The 26049-nt window shown below is 47.0% G+C and overlaps 1 protein-coding gene across 3 annotated transcripts in view; it reads right to left on the bottom strand.

Annotated features, from left to right (window-relative positions):
* MAPDA (N6-Methyl-AMP deaminase) overlaps positions 1-23169 on the bottom strand; it is a 72333-nt gene extending 49164 nt beyond the window's left edge. Inside the window, exon 1 of one of the 3 annotated variants that reach the window (XM_073586937.1) lies at positions 22946-23169. In XM_073586937.1, coding sequence (XP_073443038.1) covers positions 22946-23154 — 209 coding nt within the window. In that variant the 5' untranslated portion in view covers positions 23155-23169. Of the gene's footprint in view, positions 1-22889 lie in introns of all 3 variants that reach the window. The other 2 variants (XM_073586938.1, XM_073586939.1) reach the window with 2 other exon arrangements.
* Between the last annotated feature and the right edge of the window lie 2880 nt (positions 23170-26049).

Raw genomic sequence — 26049 nt, 5'->3', positions numbered from 1 at the left:
CACCATGTTGAAAGACAGAATTTTGAAAATCATAAAAGGGAAGACTTTAAATTATGAAATGCTAACTTCACTGTGCAACCTTAAAAATAAAAACCTCTGGAGTCTGCGTAATTTGTATAGATCTGTCGTCAAGGACCTAACGAGCCACAAAAACATATACATGAAGAGATGGGAGTCCGATTTTGGTGCTGATATCCGTCTCGAGAACTGGAACATTGCCATCAAATTCACTTACAATTCCAACATATCAATGGGTCTTCACGAGGGTTATTTTAAACTGTTAAATAGGTGGTACTATACCCCGACAAGGTTATCACATTTTAACACAGAATTATCTTCCTTGTGCTGGAGAGGCTGTGGACATCAAGGGAACCTCTACCATATATTTTGGGGTTGTTCAAAAATCAAAAACCTCTGGTTCCAGGTCACACAGCACATTAACCTCATTGCTAAGGACTTCACAATTACGCCTGAAAGAGCACTTCTTTCATTAGACATGGAACAATTTGATGATTCGGTAAGACACATTATCATCCACATCCTCCTAGTGACTAAGACCATGTTAGCACAATGGTGGAAGAAAGTCGAGGTTCCTAAGTTTTCGGATGTACTTGATAAAATAGGCCAACATAGTGATTTAGAACTCAGATTTGCGATTAACAACAATCACATCCACAAATATACAAAAAAAAAGAAGACTTGGAACAACAAATTCCATATCAAATAGACCTATTAAGAGGTATTATATTTTGAGGCCTAAACATGGCCGTTGTAGTACCGGGATGTCGTATCTCCTTCTAAGAATGTTACCCCATAATAAGGATTGTCGATTTTCTTTTCTTTTTTTGTTGTTATTTGCAATATGCTATTTAATGTCTATTTGTGGGTTCTCTAGTTTTAAATTTTTTCCGTACCTGTACAAGGTTCTTTACTTCCCATTCCCTTTCCTCCCTTCCTACCTTCCTTCCCTTACCCTGTTTAATGACTGAAAACCAATAAAATTATTTGAAAAGAAAAGAAAATACTATCAATACTTGGGTAATCGTTTAGTTAATTTGTGTTGCAAATCTGTAGTGTTGAATATGTGATGTGAAATGTTTTTATGTGCAATATAATCATTATAATCTAGTATAATAAATGCGCTAAGCAGCTTCCGTCCGGTTGTAACGCAGCTTCTGTCCGGTTGTAACTTGGTGACGTCACATCCAGACAGAAGCTGCCTTTGGCAGTAGCACTGTGCCTCTTCTGCCTCCCCGCACACTCCCCGACACAGTGGCGTAGCGTGGGGGGGCGGTCCGCCCCAGGCAGCACGTGTGTGGGGGCGGCACGGCGCGGCAGCACTGACAGCTCCTCAGCTGCTTTTAGGAAAGGCCCCAGCAGCCGTGTTGTTATGGTAACACTGTAGGACTACATTACCCGTCATGCCTCGGGCGCGCGTTCCTGGTATGACCCCGCTGCAGCGCTGTAGACTGGCAGTCACATGACCGTGGAATCTGCCGAGGCTCCGGCTGTCACATGCCCAAACAGCGAGCGGAGCGGCCGCACAGCACGGAGCATGGCCAATGTGGCCAACAGGGTGTCGTGGTCCGGCCGGGAGTAGCTGGAAGAGGCCGGGGAGAGCACACCGCTGCTGAACGGAGCCGGCAACCGACAGGTGAGGGCGGGACGAGGTATACTGGGAATTGGGGCGCTGTGCAGATAGGTGGCCACGGCGAGGCTGTGCAGGGGAGGACATGGGGGGCTCTGTAGGGAGAGGACATGGGGGGGCTGTAGGGAGAGGACATGGGGGGCTCAGTAGGGGGAGGACATGGGGGCTCTGTAGGGGAGGACATGGGGGGCTGTGTAGGGGAGGACATGGGGGGCTGTGCAGGGGAGGACATGGGGGGCTGTGCAGGGGAGGACATGGAGGGCTGTGCAGGGGAGGACATGGAGGGGCTGTGCAAGGGGAGAACGTGAGGGCTCTGTAGGGGGTGTACTGTGGGTCTGTGCAGGGGGAGGACACGTGGGTCTCCTTACACTGTTTTATGGTGCGGCTCTCGGCAGGGCAGTGGTGGAGGTTCAGTAGGGTCATCAAGCTAATACATACATATATATATATATATATATATATATATATATATATATATATATATATACACAGAGAGAGAGAGGGAGAACTGCAATAAGATGAAAGTCTAGAAATTTAGAAATAACAGCAGAGTCAGCTTTGAGTGTAGTGTGGGCTCTTCGGATGCTTCCGGATTATCAACGACCAAAGGGGCGGCAAATTTTTTGACCGCCCCAGGCGCCACAAACAGTTGCTACGCCACTGCTATCTCCACTCACGTCCCCCCACTCTTTCACTCCACATACGACCCTTTCTCTCACTCCGTCTCTCATACTCACGCCGTCATCGCCGCTGCTCCACGATCGCCGTCGGCATCGGCACGATCCCCGACCACTTCTTCCGCCGGCGCCATCCTGGATCCAGACGTTGTCCACGCCGGCGACATGTTCTTGCGGCGACGCCATCTTGGATCGGCGATATCCTGCGATACTCAAGACGGCGTCTGCGAAATCTTGCGAGATTTCGCCTACGCTATCTTGAGGATCGCGGGATTTCGCCGATCCAAGATGGCGTTGCCGCAAGAACATGTCGCTGGCGTGGACGACGTCAGGATCCAAGATGGCGTCGGCGAAATCTCGCGAGATTTCGCCGACGCCATCTTGGATCCCGCGGAATTTCGTCATTTACCTCACGCCGTCTTGCTGTGCGGACGTGTTGCTTTGCTCCTCTGCCTGTTCACTGCCGGTGTCTAATTACAGGGGCAATTTGCCTCTACCACTTCATAACTACTGCTGGGCAATTACAGGGCCAATTTGCCGATACAACTTCATAACTACTGCTGGGCAACTACAGGGCCAATTTGCCTCTATCACTTCATAACTACTGCTGGGCAATTACAGGGCCAATTTTGCCTCGACTAGGAGGACACCAGTTTCTTCAAACGTTAAGCATAACTACAGGAGGACCCCAGTTTAAGTCTTCTGCATAATTACACCAGTTAATAAGTCATTTATCTCACATCATTTATATGCCCTGTTTTGCTGTACCCCACTTCTATAAGAAGACTCACAGTGCCGCACAACACATGGTCAACACTACATCACTATCCGGGCCTTAATCTAGTCTACTATATAATTGTCTAATTCAGTCTGTCTTTCTGTAATGGAAATCCTGCCTTGCTGATTGGTCACAGCCTAACTGCCGCGACCAATCAGCGACAATTGCTTAGTCGTCGCGGCAACACGGTTGCATTGCTTATTGTACAGGCACATTACAGCCGTTAAAGGAATCACTGCTGCGTCGCTCATTACACAGGCACAGTCCTGTACATATTCTGGAGTACATTAGGTAACAGCAGAAAAGTGACTGCAGCTCTGGGTGTAACTGGAGTACAATACATTAGGTAAGATCTGAACAGTGACTGCAGCTCTGGCTGTAACAGGAGTATAATACATTAGGTAAGAGAAGAACGGTGACTGCAGCTCTGGGTGTAACTGGACTACAATACATTAGGTAAAAGCAGAACAGTGACTGCAGCTCTGGGAGTAACTGGAGTACAATACATTAGGTAACAGCAGAACAGTGACTGCAGATCTGGGTGTAACTGGAGTACACTACATTAGGTAACAGCAGAACAGTGACTGCAGCTCTGGATGTAACAGGAGTACATTAGGTAAGAGGAGAACAGTGACTGCAGCTCTGGGTGTAACTTGAGTACAATACATTTGGTAAGATCTGAACAGTGACTGCAGTTCTGGCTGTAACAGGAGTATAATACATTAGGTAAGAGAAGAACGGTGACTGCAGCTCTGGGTGTAACTGGACTACAATACATTAGGTAAAAGAAGAAAAGTGACTGCAGCTCTGGGAGTAACTGGAGTACAATACATTAGATAACAGCAGAACAGTGACAGCAGCTCTGGGAGTAACTGGAGTACAATACATTAGGTAACAGCAGAACAGTGACTGCAGCTCCAGGTGTAACATGAGTAAAATACACTAGATGGTGGCCCGATTCTATCGCATCGGGTAGTTTAGAGTCTCTGTTAAAATAAAAAATAGTTATATACTCACTTTCCGACGGCCCCCGGACTCTGTCCCGCCTCTCACCACGCTCCCGGCATCTTCCGGTTCCAGTAATGATTAGCGAGAAGGGCCGAAGATGATGTCACTCTTGCGAGAGCGTGACGTCATCAGCGGTGATTCGCACAAAGCATTACTGGGACCGGAAGATGCCGGGAGCGTGGTGAGAGGAGGGACAGAGTTCGGGGGCCGTCGGAAGGTGAGTATATCACTATTTTTTATTTTAACAGAGACGCTAGAATACCCGATGCGATAGAATCGGGCCACAATCTAGTTTGTTATAACTAACCACAGTTAGTTACTATGTCTGGGCAACGCCGGGCTCTTCAGCTAGTCTATTATAAGCATGGGCTCCTGGAACCTGATCCCTCATCGTCACCCGATACTTAAAGAGCTACCATCCGTCACTGTCCTCTCACAATCCAGAGTCATGACTTGGTTAGACCTCCCCCACAGGTCAATACAGCAGTGTGATTCACTTCCCTCTGTATCTACAGTCAGGACCAACTCGGTATCGTCACATTCTCTATTAGGTCTCTTATCTTGGACCCTCAGCATTAGTTTAACAGGGGATTCACTACCCCTCAACCTAGTATGGCCACTATCCTCAGGACGTCTCCGGAAAGCTCTAAGATGGTGTTTTCCTCCATCACCTAGAGACCGTTGCACCACCTGTCTCTAGCTTCTGCTGTGGCCAGTAATAAACACACTGATTGTGCGTCTATAGTATACACACCAGGGGGAGTGTGAAGGGAGGCAGCAGTCTCGAATTGGTGCGTGCGGCCGCTGCTGAATGCGAGCCACACGAGAGCAGGACCTGAGACATGTGACCACCGGGGGAGTGGCAGGAGGTGGAGCTAACCCCAGTGTGAGAGAAAGAATGAAAACGGGAGTCGGCAGCGCCAGGAGAAAGGTCAGACTAGCCAAGTTCAGTAACCGGAGCATAACGCAGTGTCATAGGGATGAGACAGAGGAATGGTGCAATACAAGTCGAAGTCAGAAGCCGGACAGGAACACAGTAACCAGGGGCACAGACAAGGGGGAAGTCAGAGAACTTAGCCAAAGGTCAGAACCGGAGAATTATCAGAGGTACCGAATCATAATGCAGACAAAACGAGGGAGAAGCCGAATCATACACAGTACAAGCACACAGAGGAATAAGCGGTATAGACAAGTATCACTTAGGTCAGCTGCTCAGCCGAGAACGGAAGTATCACTGACAAAGAGCCTAGCACAAGAGCGTGTTAAAATAGCCCTCCCCCAACCCAAGGGAGGCTATGCAGCGTTAACCTCAACAAATCCAGGGCAGGGAAGGAAATCCTGTCCTGAGCCACGCCAGGCTCATCTATTACTGGAAGGCCCTCCACTTCGTTGGGTACCATGCGTAACAGAGGGCTTCCAACTTTGGAAGCGATGCCGTCATTCGATCCTCGCTCTTTCCAGCCTTAACTGCTGTAGTTCTTTAAGATGAGCCAGCCTGCATGCGAGGAGAATCTGCATATTGCCAAGACTCTCTCCTGTCCCCACCATGAGGAACGGAACCATACCCACTTTCCTGGGAACCTTGCCTTCTTTATTATGGGGAATTCTCACTCTCGTCACTCCCGATTTCTCTACCATTTACTGCATGAGTTGCCTGTTTGTCCCGATAACTTCTCTCAGCAGAGAACTAGGCACCTGGACAACATCTTCCAGTAAATTTCCTCATAAGTTGGGTAGGTCATATGGCAGACTGGACACCCATAGTACACTTGTCCCCAGCAACAGTCCGTCTGCGCCACCCCTTTGAAAGCGGGATGCTCCTCCCTCTTTTGGGCCATTATCCCCTTTACGGCCACCACCCCCTTTTGGGACTCTGCCCCCTTTTGGGCAACTACCCCTTTTGGGGATACCGCCCCCCTTTTGGGCAACTACCCCCTTTTGAGATTACCGCCCCCTTTTCGGCAACTTTCCGTGGACACCCCACCAGCTCCTGCGGATGCCCACGGATCACTGAGTGATAAATCTCCTCGAGAGTGTCACTGTAAGCCACTTCACACATGGCTGCTTCGCTTCCCACGGCTGTCGCTGGACCTCCTGACACCCCCAGTTGTTGGACCCCTGCCGCTGCACACCAATCCACGCCGGGCATTTTGCATGTCTCGTTGCGGTCGCTCTTAATCTTGGCATGCTCCTCCGGGCCACAGCAAACCTGGGTTGAGTGCATTGATACGCTTTGTAACCCCTCCGAGTTACAGCCAGATGCTTTAATCTTTGTGGCCCCACCGAGCCAAAGCGAGATGCTTGCTTCCGCGTGTGCTGTTGCAGCTATATCGTTGCCCCCAGCAACCAGGCTGCACAATCCAGAACCGTGCACCTCGTCCGTTGCACCCAGCAACCGAGCTTGTAAGCCTCATCCGTTGCCCCTAGCAAAAAGGCTACAAGAGTGCCCCTAGCATTGTCCACCACATGTGACATAGCGATCACTTAAGTGAGTTGGGGAACACTCACATGGCAGCGATATTCAAATGCACAGCAGCCGTTTTTTCATTAAAACAAGTCCAGTCCTGGTTTATTATATAAGCATAAACCACTATAGGGCAGTTGCACAACCTCACGCCTCCTGATAAAGTGACACTCAGGAAACGTGCATCGGGGAAGCGGGAGCACCAGAATCAGCCTCTACTCATTTGTGCAAGTTCCATTTGCACTTTGTACTTGAGACAAAGCACTTTAAAGGATTTCAGTGTATATATAGCGTTTTTTGTGCATGCTTTTCAGCAGCAGCTTGTATCTAATCAGGCACTAATTCAGCACTTTATATATATTTAAATATGCCTATAAGTTAACTTATGTTTAAAGCTATAACACTTTATATTTAAAACAAAAAACACTTTATAGGATTATATTACCGGTATATGCAGTATTTACTCAGCATGCTTTTTAGCAGCATTTTAAATTTTTCTAGCATTTAATATATTTGTATGCTTATGAGGAAGATGAACTAAGGTCTCCCTAGACTGTTACTGGATTTGCAGCCTCCGATTTGGCATTAGTACTCTATTTATTTGGAATATTTTTTTATTATGTTTAATAAAGATTTATATTAATTCTTTATTTTTGTACGTAAGCTCTTTTTTTTCCTTTTGAGTTAATAAATAGAGAGGATGTTACGTAATAAGGGATGGCAGGGTACAGTTACCGCAGACACAGTGCAATGTGCAAAAAGGAGGCAGGAGCATGACGGCGACCGTACCAAAGGGCCGGTGAATAAGCTGGTGTCCCTGCATGGAGGGAGGAGGGGACACCTTGTTGGGCATAGCGCTACATGCCCCTTTCTCTGATAATTTGTCTTGTTCTTCTGCAACACATGAAAAAAAAAAAAAAAGATTCTGCTCACCTGTCTCAGCTCCCACGCCACGCGGCGTCCTCTTCTGCAACCGGCGCAGGAGCCGCCTGCTGACTTCGGCCTCCCCACCATCGTGCATCATGTCACTGCCATATGCCCCCCAGTCATGGGCACACTTAGGTCAGCTGCTGGACGCAAGTTGGCCAGCGGTGTGTACTGCAGGGGAACTGACAGATCCCCTGCGCTGCAATATATTTCAGCCTAAAGTGCGTCCAAGGATGCAGACCGAACTGAAATATTTGCTGGTATCAACCGGCCTCACTCCACCTCTGGGCCCGATGCAGACGCACCGGCGATTTGCCTGTTCCCTGGAAACCCTCGTTAAGCGATACTTACCCTTACACATACTGACTATTGTGTTTCAGGTACTAAATTACATATATATTACATATACACACACACACACATATATATATATACACAGACTGTGTGTCCATAAAGTCATGGTGCATTTTTGACCAGTCACAGGTGAAAGCCATGGCCACCACGATCCCCGGATCTGACGCCCTTTCACTTTTCCTGTTATGTGAAGCAACATGTACATTGTACGTATCAACGACATTAATCACTTAAAACAGAGAATCACAGACGTTATTCACTCTGTTACACCAGACGTCCTTACCCGTGTGTGGCAAGAACTTCACTATCGTTTGGATGTGTGTAGGGCAACAAATGGAGCACACATCAAACTGCACTGAAAAGGTATGAAACTGGGAGAGTTTTTCTTTTATTTGGAGCACAATTCACATACCTATCATTTTTTGTTGCTTTCCAGTGACTGGTCAAAAGTGCACCATGACTTTACGGACACACTGTATAGTTTTTTATATATATATATATATATATATATATATATATATATATTATACACACACACTGCTCAAAAAAATAAGGTAACACTTAAACAACAGAATATAACTCCAAGTAAATCAAACTTCTGTGAAATCAAATTGTCCACCTAGGAAGCAACACTGATTGACAATCAATTTCACATGATGTTGTGCAAAATGGAATAGACAACAGATGGAGATTGGCAATTATCAAGACACCCTCAATAAAGGAGTGGTACTGCAGGTGGAGACCACAGACCATATCTCAGTACCAATGCTTTCTGGCTGATGTGAGGAGGGTCATCAGAAGACTTGGGAAAGTGATGCAGATGGTGAATAGGTCCGGTCTGATGAGAGTGAGGATTCTGGCTGATGACGAAGCCCAGGTCGTTGGTGAAGATGGGATGGTTCCATTCCTCGTTGTCGGATCCATGGAGAGCCTTGGGAATATCCAGATGCTCCTGGAGTATCGCATGGCGTTCCTGAAAGAAGTAGAGCAGCTAAGACTTGAGAGGGAGCAGATCAACAGAGAGCTGCAGGAAATGGGAAGAAGATGGTCGCCACCTTCAACTCGCGGTATAGAGAGGCGAAGAGGTTCGCTTAAGACTGGAAGTCCTCAAGCTGCAGCTAATAGACGACAGGGACTGCTCTCCAGGTAATAAAGACCATAGGAGAAGTGGTCAGCAGAGATATAACAGAAGGTGGCCTGATGGAGGAGGTAGAAGCAGTGATGCCTCAGTTAGCTCAGGGCTGAGTGACCTAAGCGGGAGACACTGTAGACAAAATGACAAAGAGTCAGACCAGACAGGTCGCATGGGTGCATGGGAGTTATGCCTACATACTGACCGATGGGGGCAGGGAAGGCCTAATAGATTTCTGATGCTGAAACATGAGGCGACAAAGTCTGATAGAGCATTGTTCACAGACAGGGATGTGGTGACAGTGACGGACTATGTCTCAGGAGCTGACGCTCAAAACCAATGGGGAAGGCCCTCTCGACGGGTAGGGCAAGGTGATATGGGTGTCCTGGCTCGAGGCCCTCGGTTTAGGACAAGTGTTCAGCCCCACAGGTTTGAACGGGGGGGGGATATGTGGTGTGACTGGTGGTCGCATGGTTAATGGGAGGTATATGTAACAGGGATGGATGCTCTCTCCTCACCTCTGGGTACCCCTGTTTCCCTGTGTGTGGTTGTGAATTTCATGACCTGCAGTGAGGTCATGACCATGTGACCAGCCCATGTGATCCATACCTCACCTGTGGGTGTGGTTACAAGCTATGTAATCGAGGTGTGTTTAGCACATGGCAGTGAGTGTTTGGGAGTCTGCCAGTGTGGACAGACTTCCATGTGTCCAGGCTGGATATTACAGGGTGGTCTGTGTCTTGAGAGGGAGAAGCCTTCCTGTGTCTGTGGCTCCAGATAGAGCCTGCGTGCTGGACATTGCACAGTCTGTGTGCCCACAGGCCTGGGAGAGCAGAGCTCTGCTATGGACATTGATGTAAAGACTGTTTACCTTTTTGTTGCTGACTTCATGGTTTATGAAGCAAATAAACCCACATGGAAGTTGAAGAGAATGTCTCTCCTGTTTCCTCCTACGCACCTAAGTGAGTACAATCCTTACAATATACACACTTTCACAAACTGAAAATAGTAAGTCTGTACACATTTTATTACCTCTTTCTGGCAGGTGCATTCTTCCGTCTCCAGCAGCTCCATCCTGGTGGTCTTCAGTCCATCCATAAGCACTTACTAGCCAGATCTCCAGCTGTCACCAGTCCTTCTGCCTCTTCATTACCTCTGATAGCTTCAGAGAATAGCCTTCGAGCAGTCAGTGAATTGGACACTTCTTCCTCCTGAGAAGTTCTGGCAGGTGCCTGACCCATGTGAACATCGGCCATCACATCAACCTCCCCTTCGCCCGTAGCCACTTACCACCCCCGGTATTGAGGGGGCTCTATTGGGACACAGCTGCACTAGACATTCACTGGACACTGCAGCTACTGCCTCTGAATGTGCCAGAGCAGCAGTTTTCCATTAAAGGGAATCTGTCACCTTATTTTTCACCTATGAGCTGCTGGCACCGTCTTCAGGGGCTTATCTGCAGCATTCTGTAATGCAGTAGGTAAGCCCCAGATGTAACCTGAAAGAGAAGAAAAAGGAGTTAGATTATACTCACCCAGGGGCGTTCCGGCTCCGGTCTTGGTCCGATGGGTGTCACGATGCGGTCCGGCGCCTCCCTTCTTCTAACGGTGACGTCTTCTTCTTTGCTGCCTGTCGTGGCTCCTGCACAGGCGCACTGCTCTGCCCTGTTGAGGGCAGAGCAGAATACTGCAGTGCGCAGGAGCCAGACCTCTCACGCCCCTCTCTGACAGCAAAAGACTAAGGTATGGGCCCCCTTCCTCTCCTCTTAGGTTATGTTTCCACTCTGCGTACTTGCAGCGCTTTGGATGCAGCGGAAACCCCACTCCACCCAAAGCGCCACACCCTGTTGTACGCGCGGTGAAACTGCATGTGCTCATTGCACACATGCAGAATCATCGCATCCTATCCATAGACTGGGTTATTTATCTTGCGTAGACGGAGCGTCTCTGCAAGATAGACATGCTGCGATCTGGAAAGATGCGCCGCATGCCTGTAATTTCGGGTGTGTCACCCGTGTCCCTGCATGCATAGTGAATACTGGATTTCATAAAATCCACTCCACTATGCTGTAACATCTGGACGCTGCGGATTGAACGTTGCTGCGGTACGCAGAGTTCTATCTGCAGCAAATCCTGAAAACATACGCTATGTGGAAACATACCCTTAGTGTAGATGCTGCCGCTGGCTCTATCAGAGAACAAGACATTTCAGCAGTTGATCGGGCCCCCTCTTCTCCGGGGCTCCTGTGCAGCTGCACCTCCTGCATCGGCAGTATGTCCACCCCTGCCTACCACCACTATAACTCAAACCAATAAACTGATCTATGCTGTTGCCTCAGCAATCATGGAAATGCTTAGCTATTCAACCAGCAAGAACAATAGAAGTACATGCCCCCCCTTGAAAAAGACTAGAGACAAAGATCAAGGTGACACAAAGGGAAGTCAGCCAACTAACAGAAATACAGATCTTGTAAAGATCAAGAATAAGACCAAGCTGGACAAGCAAAGGCCTGACCCAATCTGAAGCCCTAGAGACTGCTACAAAGGCTCACAGCACTCGCTGAAAGACTAGGGAGATACAATAGAGAAATTGAGGCCAAGAAGATAAATGCCCTGTTCTCCAAAGAAGCATTCAAGGTGTACTCTCAACTACAGAGTAACAGCACAAAGGCAGCAACTCCACCAATAGCAGAGACTGAACAATACTGGAGGAACATATGGGAGAAGGAAAAAACGTACAACACAAGTGCAATGTGGCTGCAAAATCTGAGAATGAAACACAACAACCATCTAGAGCAAGAACCAATCACCATTACAGAAGCAGACATCCAACAGAGGGAAAAGAACATGAAGAGCTGGACAGCACCTGGCCCAGACATGATCCACACCTACTGGCTAAAGAAAATAACAGCTGTACATGAACGCATGGCAAAGATGATAAACCAATTGCTAAGGGTATGTGCACACGTTGAAGATTTGTGGGCAGAATTTTCTGCACAAAATCTGCATCTCCTGGCAGAAAACGCAGCTGCGGATTTGTCAAACTTTATTGCGGTTTTGTCACGTTTTTGTGCGGATTCTATGCGTTTTTAGTGCGTTTTTCATTGCAGTTCTTGCTGCGTTATTTGTGTGGATTTGATGCGTTTTTGCTTACATTTTTCATGCAGATTTGTCGGCATTTTCGTAAAGCTAAATAAAGAGAAGAAACTTCAAAACAGAAAAAAAAAAAAGGTTTTGTAGGAAATGATATCGCATCAGCCCACAGTCGCTGGCTTTCCCTCTCTAGACTTGAAAATTGGGCGGGAGCCCACACCATTTTTTTTTCAAGTCCAGAGAGGTAAAGCCAGTGATGGGGGCTAATGTTTACAGCCTATAAAGGGGTTACTCTTCACAGGCTATAAACATCGGCCCCAAGTCACTGGCTTTACCTCCCTGGACTTGGAAAAAAAAAAATGGCGTGGGCTCCCGCCCAACTTTCAAGTCCAGAGAGGTAAAGCCAGCGACTGTGGGCTGATGTTTTGTAGCCTGGGAAGGGGGTTAATCTTCCCAGGCTATGAATATCAGTCCGCAGCTGTCTGCATAACCTTTTATGGCTATTAAAATAGGGGGACCCCCCAAAAAAATTGACGTGGGGTCCCCCTATAATTTATAGCCAGAAAAGACTACGCAGACAGCTGCGGGCTGATATTCATAGCCGAGGAAGGGGCCATGGATATCGGCCCCCCCCGGCTACAAATACCAGCCCGCATCCCCCCCAGAAATGGTGCATCTGTAAGATGCACCAAATCTGGCGCTTAGCCTCTCTCTTTCCACTCCCTTGTAGTGATGGGTTATGGGGTAATAAGGGGTTAATGCCACCTTGCGATTGGAAGGTGACATTAAGCCCGGTTAATAATGGAGAGGCATCAATAAGATGCCGATCCATTATTAATCCTATAGTAGAAAGGAAAAAGAAAAAAAAAACAGACAGGAAAAAAATATTTTAATGTTCTTATTTTTACCATACTTACGAATACGCCTAATTCCACGAATCCCTCAATCATCTGTAACAAAAGTAAAATAATAAACCAACAATATACCACCTGTTCCGACGTAGTCCAATCAATATCGAGTGTACCACGACGATCTAGCGTGGAGAACAGTCACATCAAGAGATGTGACTGCTCTCCACGGCTTCCAAAACACACTGACAGGAGCTAAAGCTCCTGCAATGTGACTGCGCATGCGCGAGAGTTTACCGAAGTTCAATCAACTCCGGGACGCTCACTTTACGGCACTTCATGCAGGTCAAGTGCCGTAAAGTGAGATCCCGGAGTAAACTACCGGGGAGCAGTGATACACTGCAGGAGTGATTAAAGCCCCCGTCACACACAGCGACCTCGCTAGTGAGATCGCTGCTGAGTCACAAGTTTTGTGACGCAACAGCGATCTCACCAGCGAGATCGCTGTGTGTAACAGCTATCAGCGACCGACCCCCTGCCGGGTATCGCTGATTGTTCATGAAAGGTCAGGACTTTTTTTGGATCATTGGTCTCCTGCTGGCCAGCACGCAATGCTGCGTGTGGCAGGCGGGAGAGCAACGACCAGCTAGCTGGTAACCAAGGTAAACGTCGGGTTTCTAAGCGGCGCACAGTGCTTAGAAACCCGATGTGTACCTTAGTTACCAGTGTGCTGATGCAGGGAGCTGGTAACCAAGGTACATATCGGGTTTCTAAGTGCCGCTTAGAAACCCAATGTGTACCTTGGTTACTAGCTCCCTGCATCAGCGCGCTGGTAACTAACGTACACAGCGACGCGCCTGCTCGGCGTCGCTGGTGCTCATCGCCGGTAAAGCTGCCTGTTTGATAGCTCACCAGCGATCATGTAGCGACACACCAGCAATCCTGACAAGTTCATATCGTTGTCGGGATCGCTGGTGAGTCGCTATGTGTGACGGGGCCCTAACTCTTGCAGTGTATCACCGAAGGATGTCGTGGGACAGTCTATTGGATTACCGTGGACCAGGGAGTTTTTATTTTTAAATTTTCAGATGATCGAGGGAGGGCTTCGGGGACAAAGCATATGTAGTGAGCATGTACTACATGTTGTATGTACTGTATGTTACATGTATGTAATGTGTTTGTGTTTTTAACCCATTGTAGTCATTCGCCTGACGATGGGACAACTCTCCCATCATCATATTTTGATGGGAGCAGTTGTCCCATCCAACGAATGACTACAGTCAGTCACTAGACACACAGACCATATTTACCAACTCAACCAGACGCCTGACACCCATCCTCATGCGACGGTACGACTCCATTTTGACAACACTCCGCCCACACACTTCTTCCTGTGACATCACTTCCCTCTGCTGCGTTTTTGACACCCCAAACTACATCAAATCCACAGCAAATCCGCAGATGTTTTTTACATGTGCGGTTTTGTTGCGGATTTGCCTGACACAATGGAAGTCAATGGGTGCAGAAACGCTGAAAAGAAGAAAAGAACTGACATGCTGAAGAAAATAAAACGCTGTGTTTCTGTGCGGATTTTTCCGCAGCATGTGCACATCAAGTCTGCCGTTCCCATGACTAACATTGGTTGTGCAGTACACTGCGGATTTGATGCAATTCCGCGCTGAGAAAAACGCTGAGGATCTGCAATTACATTCGCAGCGTGTGCATATACCCTTAAAGAAAGCCACCAACCAACCTAGCTAACACAAGGAAGAACAGTGCTGATCATGAAGGATCCTCACAAAGGAACAGTTCCATCCAACTAGTGCCCAATAACCTGCCTTACAACAACATAGAAACTCCTGTCAGGCATCATAGCCACCAATCTACAGAACCATATGAACCAGTACATAAATCCACCTCAGAAAGGCTTGGGACCGAAACCAGAGGCTCTAAGCACCAGCACATAGTAGATAGAGCACAAGCTCAAGACTCAAGATCCAGACACACCAATCTCAGCACAGCTTGGATTGACTACAGGAAAGCCTGTGACTCAATAGCACACACATGGATCTGTGAATGCTTGGCTCTCCACAATATCAACAGGAAATTAAGAATCTTCCTCAGAAACTCAATGGGGCTATGGAGAACAACATTGGATATCAACTCAAGACAACTAGCACAAGTGACCATCAAATGAGGCATATAACAAGGTGATGCACTGTCCCCATTGCTGTTCTGCGTAGGCTTGAACCCCCTCAGTCAGATAATTACAGTCTGGCTATGGATACAAGTTCGAGAGTGGAAGCACCATCAGCCACTTCCTCTACATGGATGACATCAAGCTGTATGTGAAAAATGAACGAGACACCAATTCACTGATCCACTTGACAAGGATCTACAGCGAAGACATCGAATGTCCTTTTGGACTGGAGAAGTGCGGCCGGTTGGTAATAAAGAGAGGCAGGGTAGTCAAGACTGATGGAGTGGAAATACCAGCAGGGCACATAGCAGATGTACAGACATGCTACAAGTACCTCAGCATCCCACAGGGATACGGTAACCAAGATGAGGAGACAAGGAAAGCAGCAACATTCAAATACCACCAAAGGGTAAGACAGGTCCTGAATAGCCAGCTCAGTGGGAAGAATAATATCTGCACCATCAATACATATGCCCTGCCAGTTATCAGATACTCTTCTGGCATAGTGTGCTGGCCAAAAGAGATAAAAGCTGCAGACGTGAAGACACAAAAGCTCCTCACAATGCATGGAGATCTGCACCCTAAGTCTAACACCCAAATATTGTATACCAACAGAATGGAGGGTGGTCGAGGCTTAATAAGCATCCAAGCCACCATCACGAATGAAACAAGGATTATCCAGGATTACATCAGAAAAATGGCACCAAAAGAGGAGATGCTGAGAGAAAGCCTGAGGGAGCAACAACAACAGATCTGGAACGAAGTACAGGAACATGAAGCACCATGACAAGACAAGCCGCAGCATGGGATGTATCATTGACAGATAATGGAGGTGGCTGACATGGAGAAATCCTACCAATGGCTGGAGAAAGCAGACTATGCAAAGAAACCTCAGAAACCGTCCAACACATAGTGTCAGGATGCAAAATCAAGCAGGAACAGCGTATACCGAACACCACATCCAAGTAGCAGGAATTGTATACAGGAACATCTGCACAGCATATGGGCTAAGTCCCCCTAAGTCCAGGTGGGAGACCCCAGAGAAAGTGGTGGAGAATGAGAGGGCTAAAATCCTGTGGGACTTCAAGATCCAGACGGATAAGCAGGTGTTGGCTAACCAACCCAAGGATCAGAAGACAGCAATGATAATAGATGTGGCAGTGCCACGTGGCAGCAACAACAGAAAGGAGGAATATGAGAAGCTGGAGAGGACAAAAAAAGACCACCCCGATTGGGGGGGGGGGGGGGGTAAGAAGGAAGAGATATATATTATATATATAAATAATATATTTTTTTTCAGCTCTATCCACAGATTCTCGATTGGATTCAGGTCTGGACTTTGACTTGGCCATTCTAACACCTGTATACGTTTATTTGTGAACCATTCCACTGTAGATTTTGCCTTATGTTTGGAATCATTGTCTTGTTGGAAGACAAATCTCCGTCCGAGTCTCAGGTCTTTTGCAGACTCCAACAGGTTTTCTTCAAGAATGATCCTGTATTTGGCTCCATCCATCTTCCCTGTCCCTGCTGAAGAAAAGCAGGCCAAAACCATGATGCTGCCACCACCATGTTTGACAGTGGGGATGGCGTGTTCAGGGTGATGAGCTGTGTGGCTTTTACACCAAACATATCGCTTGTTGCCAAAAAGTTCGATTTTGGTTTCATTTGACCAGAGCACCATCTTCCACATGTTTGATGTATCTCCCAGGTGGCTTGTTGCAAACTTGAAACGACACTTTTTATGGATATCTTTGAGAAGTGGCTTTCTTCTTGCCACTCTTCCATAAAGGCCAGATTTGTGCAGTGTACGACTGATTGTTGTCCTATGGACAGACTGTCCCACCTCAGCTGTAGATATCTGCAGTTCATCCAGTGTGATCATGAGCCTCTTATCTGCATCTCTGATCAGTCTTCTCTGTTGTGAAGTGAATTCGCTTTCTGGCCTACCTCTGGTTACTAGTGAAGGTAGTGGAGCTGGTTATATTGACAGAGGGGTCGCGAGTTCTCTTTCCGGGCTCCCTCTGGTGGTTACTGGAGGTAATGGAGCTGATCTAATTAACAGAGGCCTGCCACCTGATAATGAGGAGGATGACTGGAAATCTGGAGTTTCTGACTGGATTTAAGACAGCGACTCTCTCTATCCCTGCTGGTGATTTTTTCCTGCCTACTGAGGTCTTAGTTTCCAGCTCAGTCCCTGCATGCTCAGCTAAGTGTTCTTTTGCTATTGTTCACATTTGATCTGGTTTTGTCTATTTCAGTTTTGTGTGTTCAGCCAGCTTCGGCTGGGGCTGTGCTGAATTTCCATCCCTTTGTTACTGCTTGTGCCAGTTTGTTTTTCTCCCTTATTAGATTGGCCTCTTTTTGCTCGGCTTTCAGAATATACCAGAGTGCTGATATAGTGGGCAACGTCTAGTGACTTCAGAATTTTTCTATCAGACGTGTTGGGCATTTTTTGCAGGGTTTTTTGCGTGATTGCAGACAGTCTTTCCTTTCCTTCTAGTTAGTGTGGGCCCCATCGTTTGCTCAGTCTATTTTCCTAACTGCGTTTGTGTTTTCACCTTTTCTCACCAACAATATATGTTTGAGGGCTATCTATTCCTTTGGGGTGTGCTCTGGGGCAGTTTAGATTTCCCCTTTCTTGCTTTAGGCTTATTTAGTTCTCCGGCTGTGTCGAGGCGTCTAGGATCATCGTAGGTACGCTCCACGGCTACTGCTAGTTGTGTGGATAGGATCAGGGGTCTGCAATCCGCTTAGTTACCAACCTCTCTGGTTTTCTGTGGCTTAGCTTGGTCTTGCTTTCCTCCTCGGTGACCCAATCATAACACTTCTCCCTATTTGAGATGAAAGTTTAGAGGGACGGACGGGTCTTGGTAGATTTGCAGTGGTGTGATACTCCTTCCATTTCAATATGATCGCTAGAACAGTGCTCCTTGGGATGTTTAAAGTTTTGGATATAATTTCGTATCCAAATCCGGCATTAAACTTCTCCACAACAGTATCATGGACCTGTCTGCTGTGTTCCTTGGTCTTCATAATGCTCTCTGTGCTTCAAACAGAACCCTGAGACTATCACAGAGCAGGTGCATTTATACGGAGACTTTATTACACACAGGTGGATTATATTTATCATCATTATTCATTTAAGACAACATTGGATCATTCAGAGATCCACAATGAACTTCTGGAGTGAGTTTGCTGCACTGAAAAAGTAAAGGGGCCGAATAATATTGCACGCCCCACTTTTCAGTTTTTGAATTTCCACAAAAATTTAAAATAACCAATAAATTTCATTCAACATCACAACTGTGTTCCACTTGTTGATTCCTCACCAAAAATTTACATTTGGTATCTTTATGTTTGAAGCATGATATGTGGGAAAAGGTTGACAAGTTCCAGGGAGCCGAATACTTTCGCAAGGCACACACATATATATATATATATATATATATACACACATACACATAGATACATCAAAACCCTGTCATGGGCAGCCCATTCTCGGGACCTGAACCCCATTGAAAACCTCTGGAATGTAATCAAGAGGATGATGGATAGTCACAAGCCATCAAACAAAGAACTGCTTAAATTTTTGAGCCAGAAGCAGTGTGAAAGACTGGTGGAAAGCATGCCAAGATGCATGAAAGCTGTTTTTAAAAATTATGGTCATTTCAAAAATATTGATTTCAGAACTCTTCCTGAGTTAAAACATTAGTATTGTTGTTTCTAACTGAATATGAACTTGTTTTCTTTGTATTATTTGAGGTCTGAAAGCACTGAATTTTTGTTTGTTTTTTTTAATTTTGACCATTTTTCTTTGTCAGAAAAAAAATACAAAATTTATTGCTTGGAAATTCGGAGACATGTTGACAGAAGTTTATAGACTAATTTACATACATATGTACATTTATTATTTGAATCCTCCAAAACTCATGGAGTCCAGTTCTGTCAGCAACTAATGAAATTGGCTGCCTGAGAATAACTGTAAACATTAGAAAGGTGAAGTTTGAAGACTAATAATTTAGATTATTAATCATGAGAAAACTGATTAGTCAGTTATACTACTGTTGGTATTGACTGTTTTTTCTAACCAAACCATGGGGCCTCCAGTATCAGGGAGAACACTCATGTTATCAGTAGATCATTTGCACTGAGTGTTTAGGAAAGAGGCCTACAGGCTAAAGCTGGCCATACAAGAGACAACCATCTCCCCAGGGTCTCCATACACAAGACAACCATCTCCCCAGAGTCCATACACAAGAACTCAGCCGAGCGTGAAAGCTGCCAGACAATCGGGCAGTGCTCAGGTTGCAAAACAGACTGGGCATAGAAATGCCAATACTCTAATTCTTCTTTACCAGGATGTCCTTGTCATCTCATGAATTAGACAAATGGGCATCGCCACTTTCGCACATATTTTTCAAAAGATGACTGAAAGTGACGAGAAACCGATATTCCACAATGATGAAACTGCAGGCGGTTTTTTCCAAGCAAATACACTGGCAAACCATTCAAAAAGATGCCGATTTTGAGCCTATTTACTTGTATTGTAAATAATTTACAGTAATATGGATTTTTTTTTATCTAGTTTTGGCTAATAAATGTCTACTCTAGCCTAACCTATAGAATCACTTTGGCTTTGTCCACGTCGCATCCATGATGAATGGCTCATCTGGACTGGTATAAGTTATAATCTCCTTTTTTTCCCTTAATTGAAATATTTAATCTGTGATGTACACACCAATATTTTTTTTAAAAAAAAAGAGACAAAGAACAGAAATAAATACCATACAATGAACAGAAAACGCCATGTCCCGATCTGTACATGCCAGACGTTGAATAAACATCACGGCACTTTTCAGCCTGATATTTCATCAGTTCCTTCTAAATTTGGACATTGATCGATCCTAAATCTCTTCTATTAGTGCTATATCGGCAAGTAAGAGAAATAACTGTCCCAAAGTGGGCCCCATAAGAAATAATGCTGAAACTGTCATCAGTAGACACAAGGTGCCCAGTATAATGTCCAGGACTGTCAGCAGTAGATACAAGGTGCCAAGTATAATGCCCAGGACTGTCAGCTGTAGATACAAGGTGCCCAGTATAATGCCCAGGACTGTCAGCTGTAGATACAAGGTGCCCAGTATAATACCCAGGACTGTCAGAGGTAGATACAAGGTGCCAAGTATAATGCCCAGGACTGTCAGCTGTAGATACAAGGTGCCAAGTATAATGCCCAGGACTGTCAGCTGTAGATACAAGGTGCCCAATATAATGCTCAGGACTGTCAGCAGTAGATACAAGGTGCCCAGTATAATGCCCAGTACTGGCAGCAGTAGATACAAGGTGCCCAGTATAATGCCCAGGACTGTCAGCAGTAGATACAAGGTGCCCAATATAATGCTCAGGACTGTCAGCAGTAGATACAAGGTGCCCAGTATAATGCCCAGGACTGTCAGCAGTAGATACAAGGTGCCCAGTATAATGCCCAGGACTGTCAGCGGTAGATACAAGGTTCCCAGTATAATGCCCAGGACAGTCAGCTGTAGATACAAGGTGCCCAGTATAATGCCCAGGACAGTCAGCTGTAGATACAAGGTTCCCAGTATAATACCCAGGACTGTCAGCAGTAGATACAAGTGCCCAGTATAATGCCCAGGACTGTCAGCAGTAGATACAAGGTGCCCAGTATAATACCCAGGACTGTCAGCAGTAGATACAAGGTGCCCAGTATAATGCCCAGGACTGTCAGCTGTAGATACAAGGTGCCCAGTATAATGCCCAGGACTGTCTGCTGTAGATACAAGGTGCCCAGTATAATGCCCAGGACTGTCAGCAGTAGATACAAGGTGCCCAGTATAATGCCCAGGACAGGACTGTCTGCTGTAGATACAAGGTGCCCAGTATAATGCCCAGGACTGTCAGCAGTAGATACAAGGTGCCCAGTATAATGCCCAGGACTGTCAGCTGTAGATACAAGGTGCCCAGTATAATACCCAGGACTGTCAGAGGTAGATACAAGGTGCCAAGTATAATGCCCAGGACTGTCAGCTGTAGATACAAGGTGCCAAGTATAATGCCCAGGACTGTCAGCTGTAGATACAAGGTGCCCAATATAATGCTCAGGACTGTCAGCAGTAGATACAAGGTGCCCAGTATAATGCCCAGTACTGTCAGCAGTAGATACAAGGTGCCCAGTATAATGCCCAGGACTGTCAGCAGTAGATACAAGGTGCCCAATATAATGCTCAGGTCTGTCAGCAGTAGATACAAGGTGCCCAGTATAATGCCCAGGACTGTCAGCAGTAGATACAAGGTGCCCAGTATAATGCCCAGGACTGTCAGCGGTAGATACAAGGTTCCCAGTATAATGCCCAGGACAGTCAGCTGTAGATACAAGGTGCCCAGTATAATGCCCAGGACAGTCAGCTGTAGATACAAGGTTCCCAGTATAATACCCAGGACTGCCAGCAGTAGATACAAGTGCCCAGTATAATGCCCAGGACTGTCAGCAGTAGATACAAGGTGCCCAGTATAATACCCAGGACTGTCAGCAGTAGATACAAGGTGCCCAGTATAATGCCCAGGACTGTCAGCTGTAGATACAAGGTGCCCAGTATAATGCCCAGGACTGTCTGCTGTAGATACAAGGTGCCCAGTATAATGCCCAGGACTGTCAGCAGTAGATACAAGGTGCCCAGTATAATGCCCAGGACAGGACTGTCTGCTGTAGATACAAGGTGCCCAGTATAATGCCCAGGACTGTCAGCAGTAGATACAAGGTGCCCAGTATAATGCCCAGGACTGTCAGCAGTAGATACAAGGTACCCAGTATAATGCCCAGGACAGTCAGCTGTAGATACAAGGTGCCCAGTATAATGCCCAGGACTGTCAGCAGTAGATACAAGGTACCCAGTATAATGCCCAGGACAGTCAGCTGTAGATACAAGGTGCCCAGTATAATGCCCAGGACAGTCAGCTGTAGATACAAGGTTCCCAGTATAATACCCAGGACAGTCAGCTGTAGATACAAGGTACCCAGTATAATGCCCAGGACAGTCAGCTGTAGATACAAGGTGCCCAGTATAATGCCCAGGACAGTCAGCTGTAGATACAAGGTGCCCAGTATAATGCCCAGGACAGTCAGCTGTAGATACAAGGTGCCCAGTATAATGCCCAGGACAGTCAGCTGTAGATACAAGGTGCCCAGTATAATGCCCAGGACAGTCAGCTGTAGATACAAGGTTCCCAGTATAATACCCAGGACTGTCAGCAGTAGATACAAGTGCCCAGTATAATGCCCAGGACAGTCAGCTGTAGATACAAGGTGCCCAGTACTGTCAGCTGTAGATACAAGGTGCCCAGTATAATGCCTAGGACTGTCAGCAGTAGATACAAGGTGCCCAGTATAATGCCCAGTACTGTCAGCTGTAGATACAAGGTGCCCAGTATAATGCCCAGGACTGTCAGCTGTAGATACAAGGTGCCCAGTATAATGCCCAGGACTGTCAGCTGTAGATACAAGGTGCCCAGTATAATACCCAGGACAGTCAGCTGTAGATACAAGGTGCCCAGTATAATGCCCAGGACAGTCAGCAGTAGATACAAGGTGCCCAGTATAATGCCCAGGACAGTCAGCTGTAGATACAAGGTGCCCAGTATAATGCCCAGGACAGTCAGCTGTAGATACAAGGTGCCCAGTATAATGCCCAGGACAGTGCTGCAGCAGAACAGGACGACTACTATAAGGTTATTACACACCACAGCTGTGATATCTGGCAGCGCTCTGCAGATGGCGGTAATTGCGGGGCTCTCACCACTTTGGGCAGCTGTGTGTAGAAGTGTCGCTCCGCTCCTCCAGACATTGCGCCTCGGCTCCTGTGTCCTGTCCGATGTGTGAACACTCACAGCGCCGTTGTCTTCCTCTACTCCAGTAACTCCACATACAAGAGCCGCGCTCATTGGCCGCGGAGCCGCCATCCTCCTCCATGTGGGCGGCCGTGTCACCATCCTTCCCAGGCGTCATACTTTGTGGTCTGTGCACCTGCACCACAGCAGAGAAGCCGGGGCGTGTCCAGGGATTCCAGGGGCGTGTCCAGGGGCGTGTCCAGGGATTCCAGGGGCGTGTCCAGGGATTCCAGGGGCGTGTCCAGGACTCCGGAGCTCAGCAGCATCAACTCAGAGGAGAGGAAGGGGCCCTTCCCTTAGGCTATGTGCACACCTAGTTCAGAGAGCTGCGGATTTTTCCGCGCGGATTTATAAAAATCCACAGGTCAAAAGACCTGCGGATTAGCTTGCGGTTTAGCTCTGCGGTTTCACACCTCTACAATGGAGAAGGTGTGAAACCGCAGCGGATTCCGCACAAAGAATTGACATGCTGCGGATTGTAACCAGCAGCAAATCCGCGCGGAAATATCCGCAGCATGTGCACAGCGTTTTTGGTTTGACCATAGAAAACAATGGTACTGTACAATGCAGCAGAAACTGCTTCGGACCCGCAGGGCCAGAACCGCTGCAGATCCGCAACGTGTGCACATGGCCTTATAGCAAGACAGGTACGAGCCCCCTTCCTCTTCTTTTAGTGTAGATGTTGCCGCTGGCTGTATCAGAGAACAAGATATTTCAGCAGCTGATCGGGCTCCCTGTCCTCCTGGGCCCCTGTGCAGCCGCACCAGCTGCACATGTGGTATGTCCGCCCATGGCTCCCGTGTGGTGTAGTATATAGAGGATCTGTCAGCTCTCCCGTGTGGTGTAGTATATAGAGGATCTGTCAGCTCTCCTGTGTGGTGTAGTATATAGAGGATGTGTCAGCTCTCCTGTGTGGTGTAGTATATAGAGGATCTGTCAGCTCTCCCGTGTGGTGTAGTATATAGAGGATCTGTCAGCTGTCCTGTGTTGTGTAGTATATAGAGGATCTGTCAGCTCTCCCATGTGGTGTAGTATATAGAGGATCTGTCAGCTCTCCCGTGTGGTGTAGTATATAGAGGATCTGTCAGCTCTCCTGTGTGGTGTAGTATATAGAGGATCTGTCAGCTCTCCTGTGTGGTGTAGTATATAGAGGATCTGTCAGCTCTCCTGTGTGCTGTAGTATATAGAGGATCTGTCAGCTCTCCCGTGTGGTGTAGTATATAGAGGATCTGTCAGCTCTCCTGTGTGCTGTAGTATATAGAGGATCTGTCAGCTCTCCCGTGTGGTGTAGTATATAGAGGATCTGTCAGCTCTCCTGTGTGGTGTAGTATATAGAGGATGTGTCAGCTCTCCTGTGTGGTGTAGTATATAGAGGATCTGTCAGCTCTCCCGTGTGGTGTAGTATATAGAGGATCTGTCAGCTGTCCTGTGTTGTGTAGTATATAGAGGATCTGTCAGCTCTCCCATGTGGTGTAGTATATAGAGGATCTGTCAGCTCTCCCGTGTGGTGTAGTATATAGAGGATCTGTCAGCTCTCCTGTGTGGTGTAGTATATAGAGGATCTGTCAGCTCTCCTGTGTGGTGTAGTATATAGAGGATCTGTCAGCTCTCCTGTGTGCTGTAGTATATAGAGGATCTGTCAGCTCTCCCGTGTGGTGTAGTATATAGAGGATCTGTCAGCTCTCCTGTGTGCTGTAGTATATAGAGGATCTGTCAGCTCTCCCGTGTGGTGTAGTATATAGAGGATCTGTCAGCTCTCTTGTGTGGTGTAGTATATAGAGGATCTGTCAGCTCTCCCGTGTGGTGTAGTATATAGAGGATCTGTCAGCTCTCCCGTGTGGTGTAGTATATAGAGGATCTGTCAGCTCTCCCGTGTGGTGTAGTATATAGAGGATCTGTCAGCTCTCCCGTGTGGTGTAGTATATAGAGGATCTGTCAGCTCTCCTGTGTGGTGTAGTATATAGAGGATGTGTCAGCTCTCCTGTGTGGTGTAGTATATAGAGGATCTGTCAGCTCTCCCGTGTGGTGTAGTATATAGAGGATCTGTCAGCTCTCTTGTGTGGTGTAGTATATAGAGGATCTGTCAGCTCTCCCGTGTGGTGTAGTATATAGAGGATCTGTCAGCTCTCCCGTGTGGTGTAGTATATAGAGGATCTGTCAGCTCTCCTGTGTGGTGTAGTATATAGAGGATCTGTCAGCTCTCCCGTGTGGTGTAGTATATAGAGGATCTGTCAGCTCTCTTGTGTGGTGTAGTATATAGAGGATCTGTCAGCTCTCCCGTGTGGTGTAGTATATAGAGGATCTGTCAGCTCTCCCGTGTGGTGTAGTATATAGAGGATCTGTCAGCTTTCCCGTGTGGTGTAGTATATAGAGGATCTGTCAGCTCTCCCGTATGGTGTATTATATAGAGGGTCTGTCAGCTCTCCCGTGTGGTGTAGTATATAGAGGATCTGTCAGCTCTCCCGTGTGGTGTAGTATATAGAGGATCTGTCAGCTCTCCCGTGTGGTGTAGTATATAGAGGATCTGTCAGCTCTCCCGTGTGGTGTAGTATATAGAGGATCTGTCAGCTCTCCCGTGTGGTGTAGTATATAGAGGATCTGTCAGCTCTCCCGTGTGGTGTAGTATATAGAGGATCTGTCAGCTCTCTTGTGTGGTGTAGTATATAGAGGATCTGTCAGCTCTCCCGTGTGGTGTAGTATATAGAGGATCTGTCAGCTCTCCCGTGTGGTGTAGTATATAGAGGATCTGTCAGCTCTCCCGTGTGGTGTAGTATATAGAGGATCTGTCAGCTCTCCCGTGTGGTGTAGTATATAGAGGATCTGTCAGCTCTCCTGTGTGGTGTAGTATATAGAGGATCTGTCAGCTCTCCCGTGTGGTGTAGTATATAGAGGATCTGTCAGCTCTCCCGTGTGGTGTAGTATATAGAGGATCTGTCAGCTCTCCCGTGTGGTGTAGTATATAGAGGATCTGTCAGCTCTCCCGTGTGGTGTAGTATATAGAGGATCTGTCAGC

Source organism: Dendrobates tinctorius, unplaced genomic scaffold, assembly GCF_039654945.1.
Source record: "Dendrobates tinctorius isolate UK_male_01 unplaced genomic scaffold, ASM3965494v1 ptg000097l, whole genome shotgun sequence".
NCBI classification, from domain to species: domain Eukaryota; kingdom Metazoa; phylum Chordata; class Amphibia; order Anura; family Dendrobatidae; genus Dendrobates; species Dendrobates tinctorius.
This window is presented reverse-complemented; position numbering and strand designations above follow the sequence as displayed.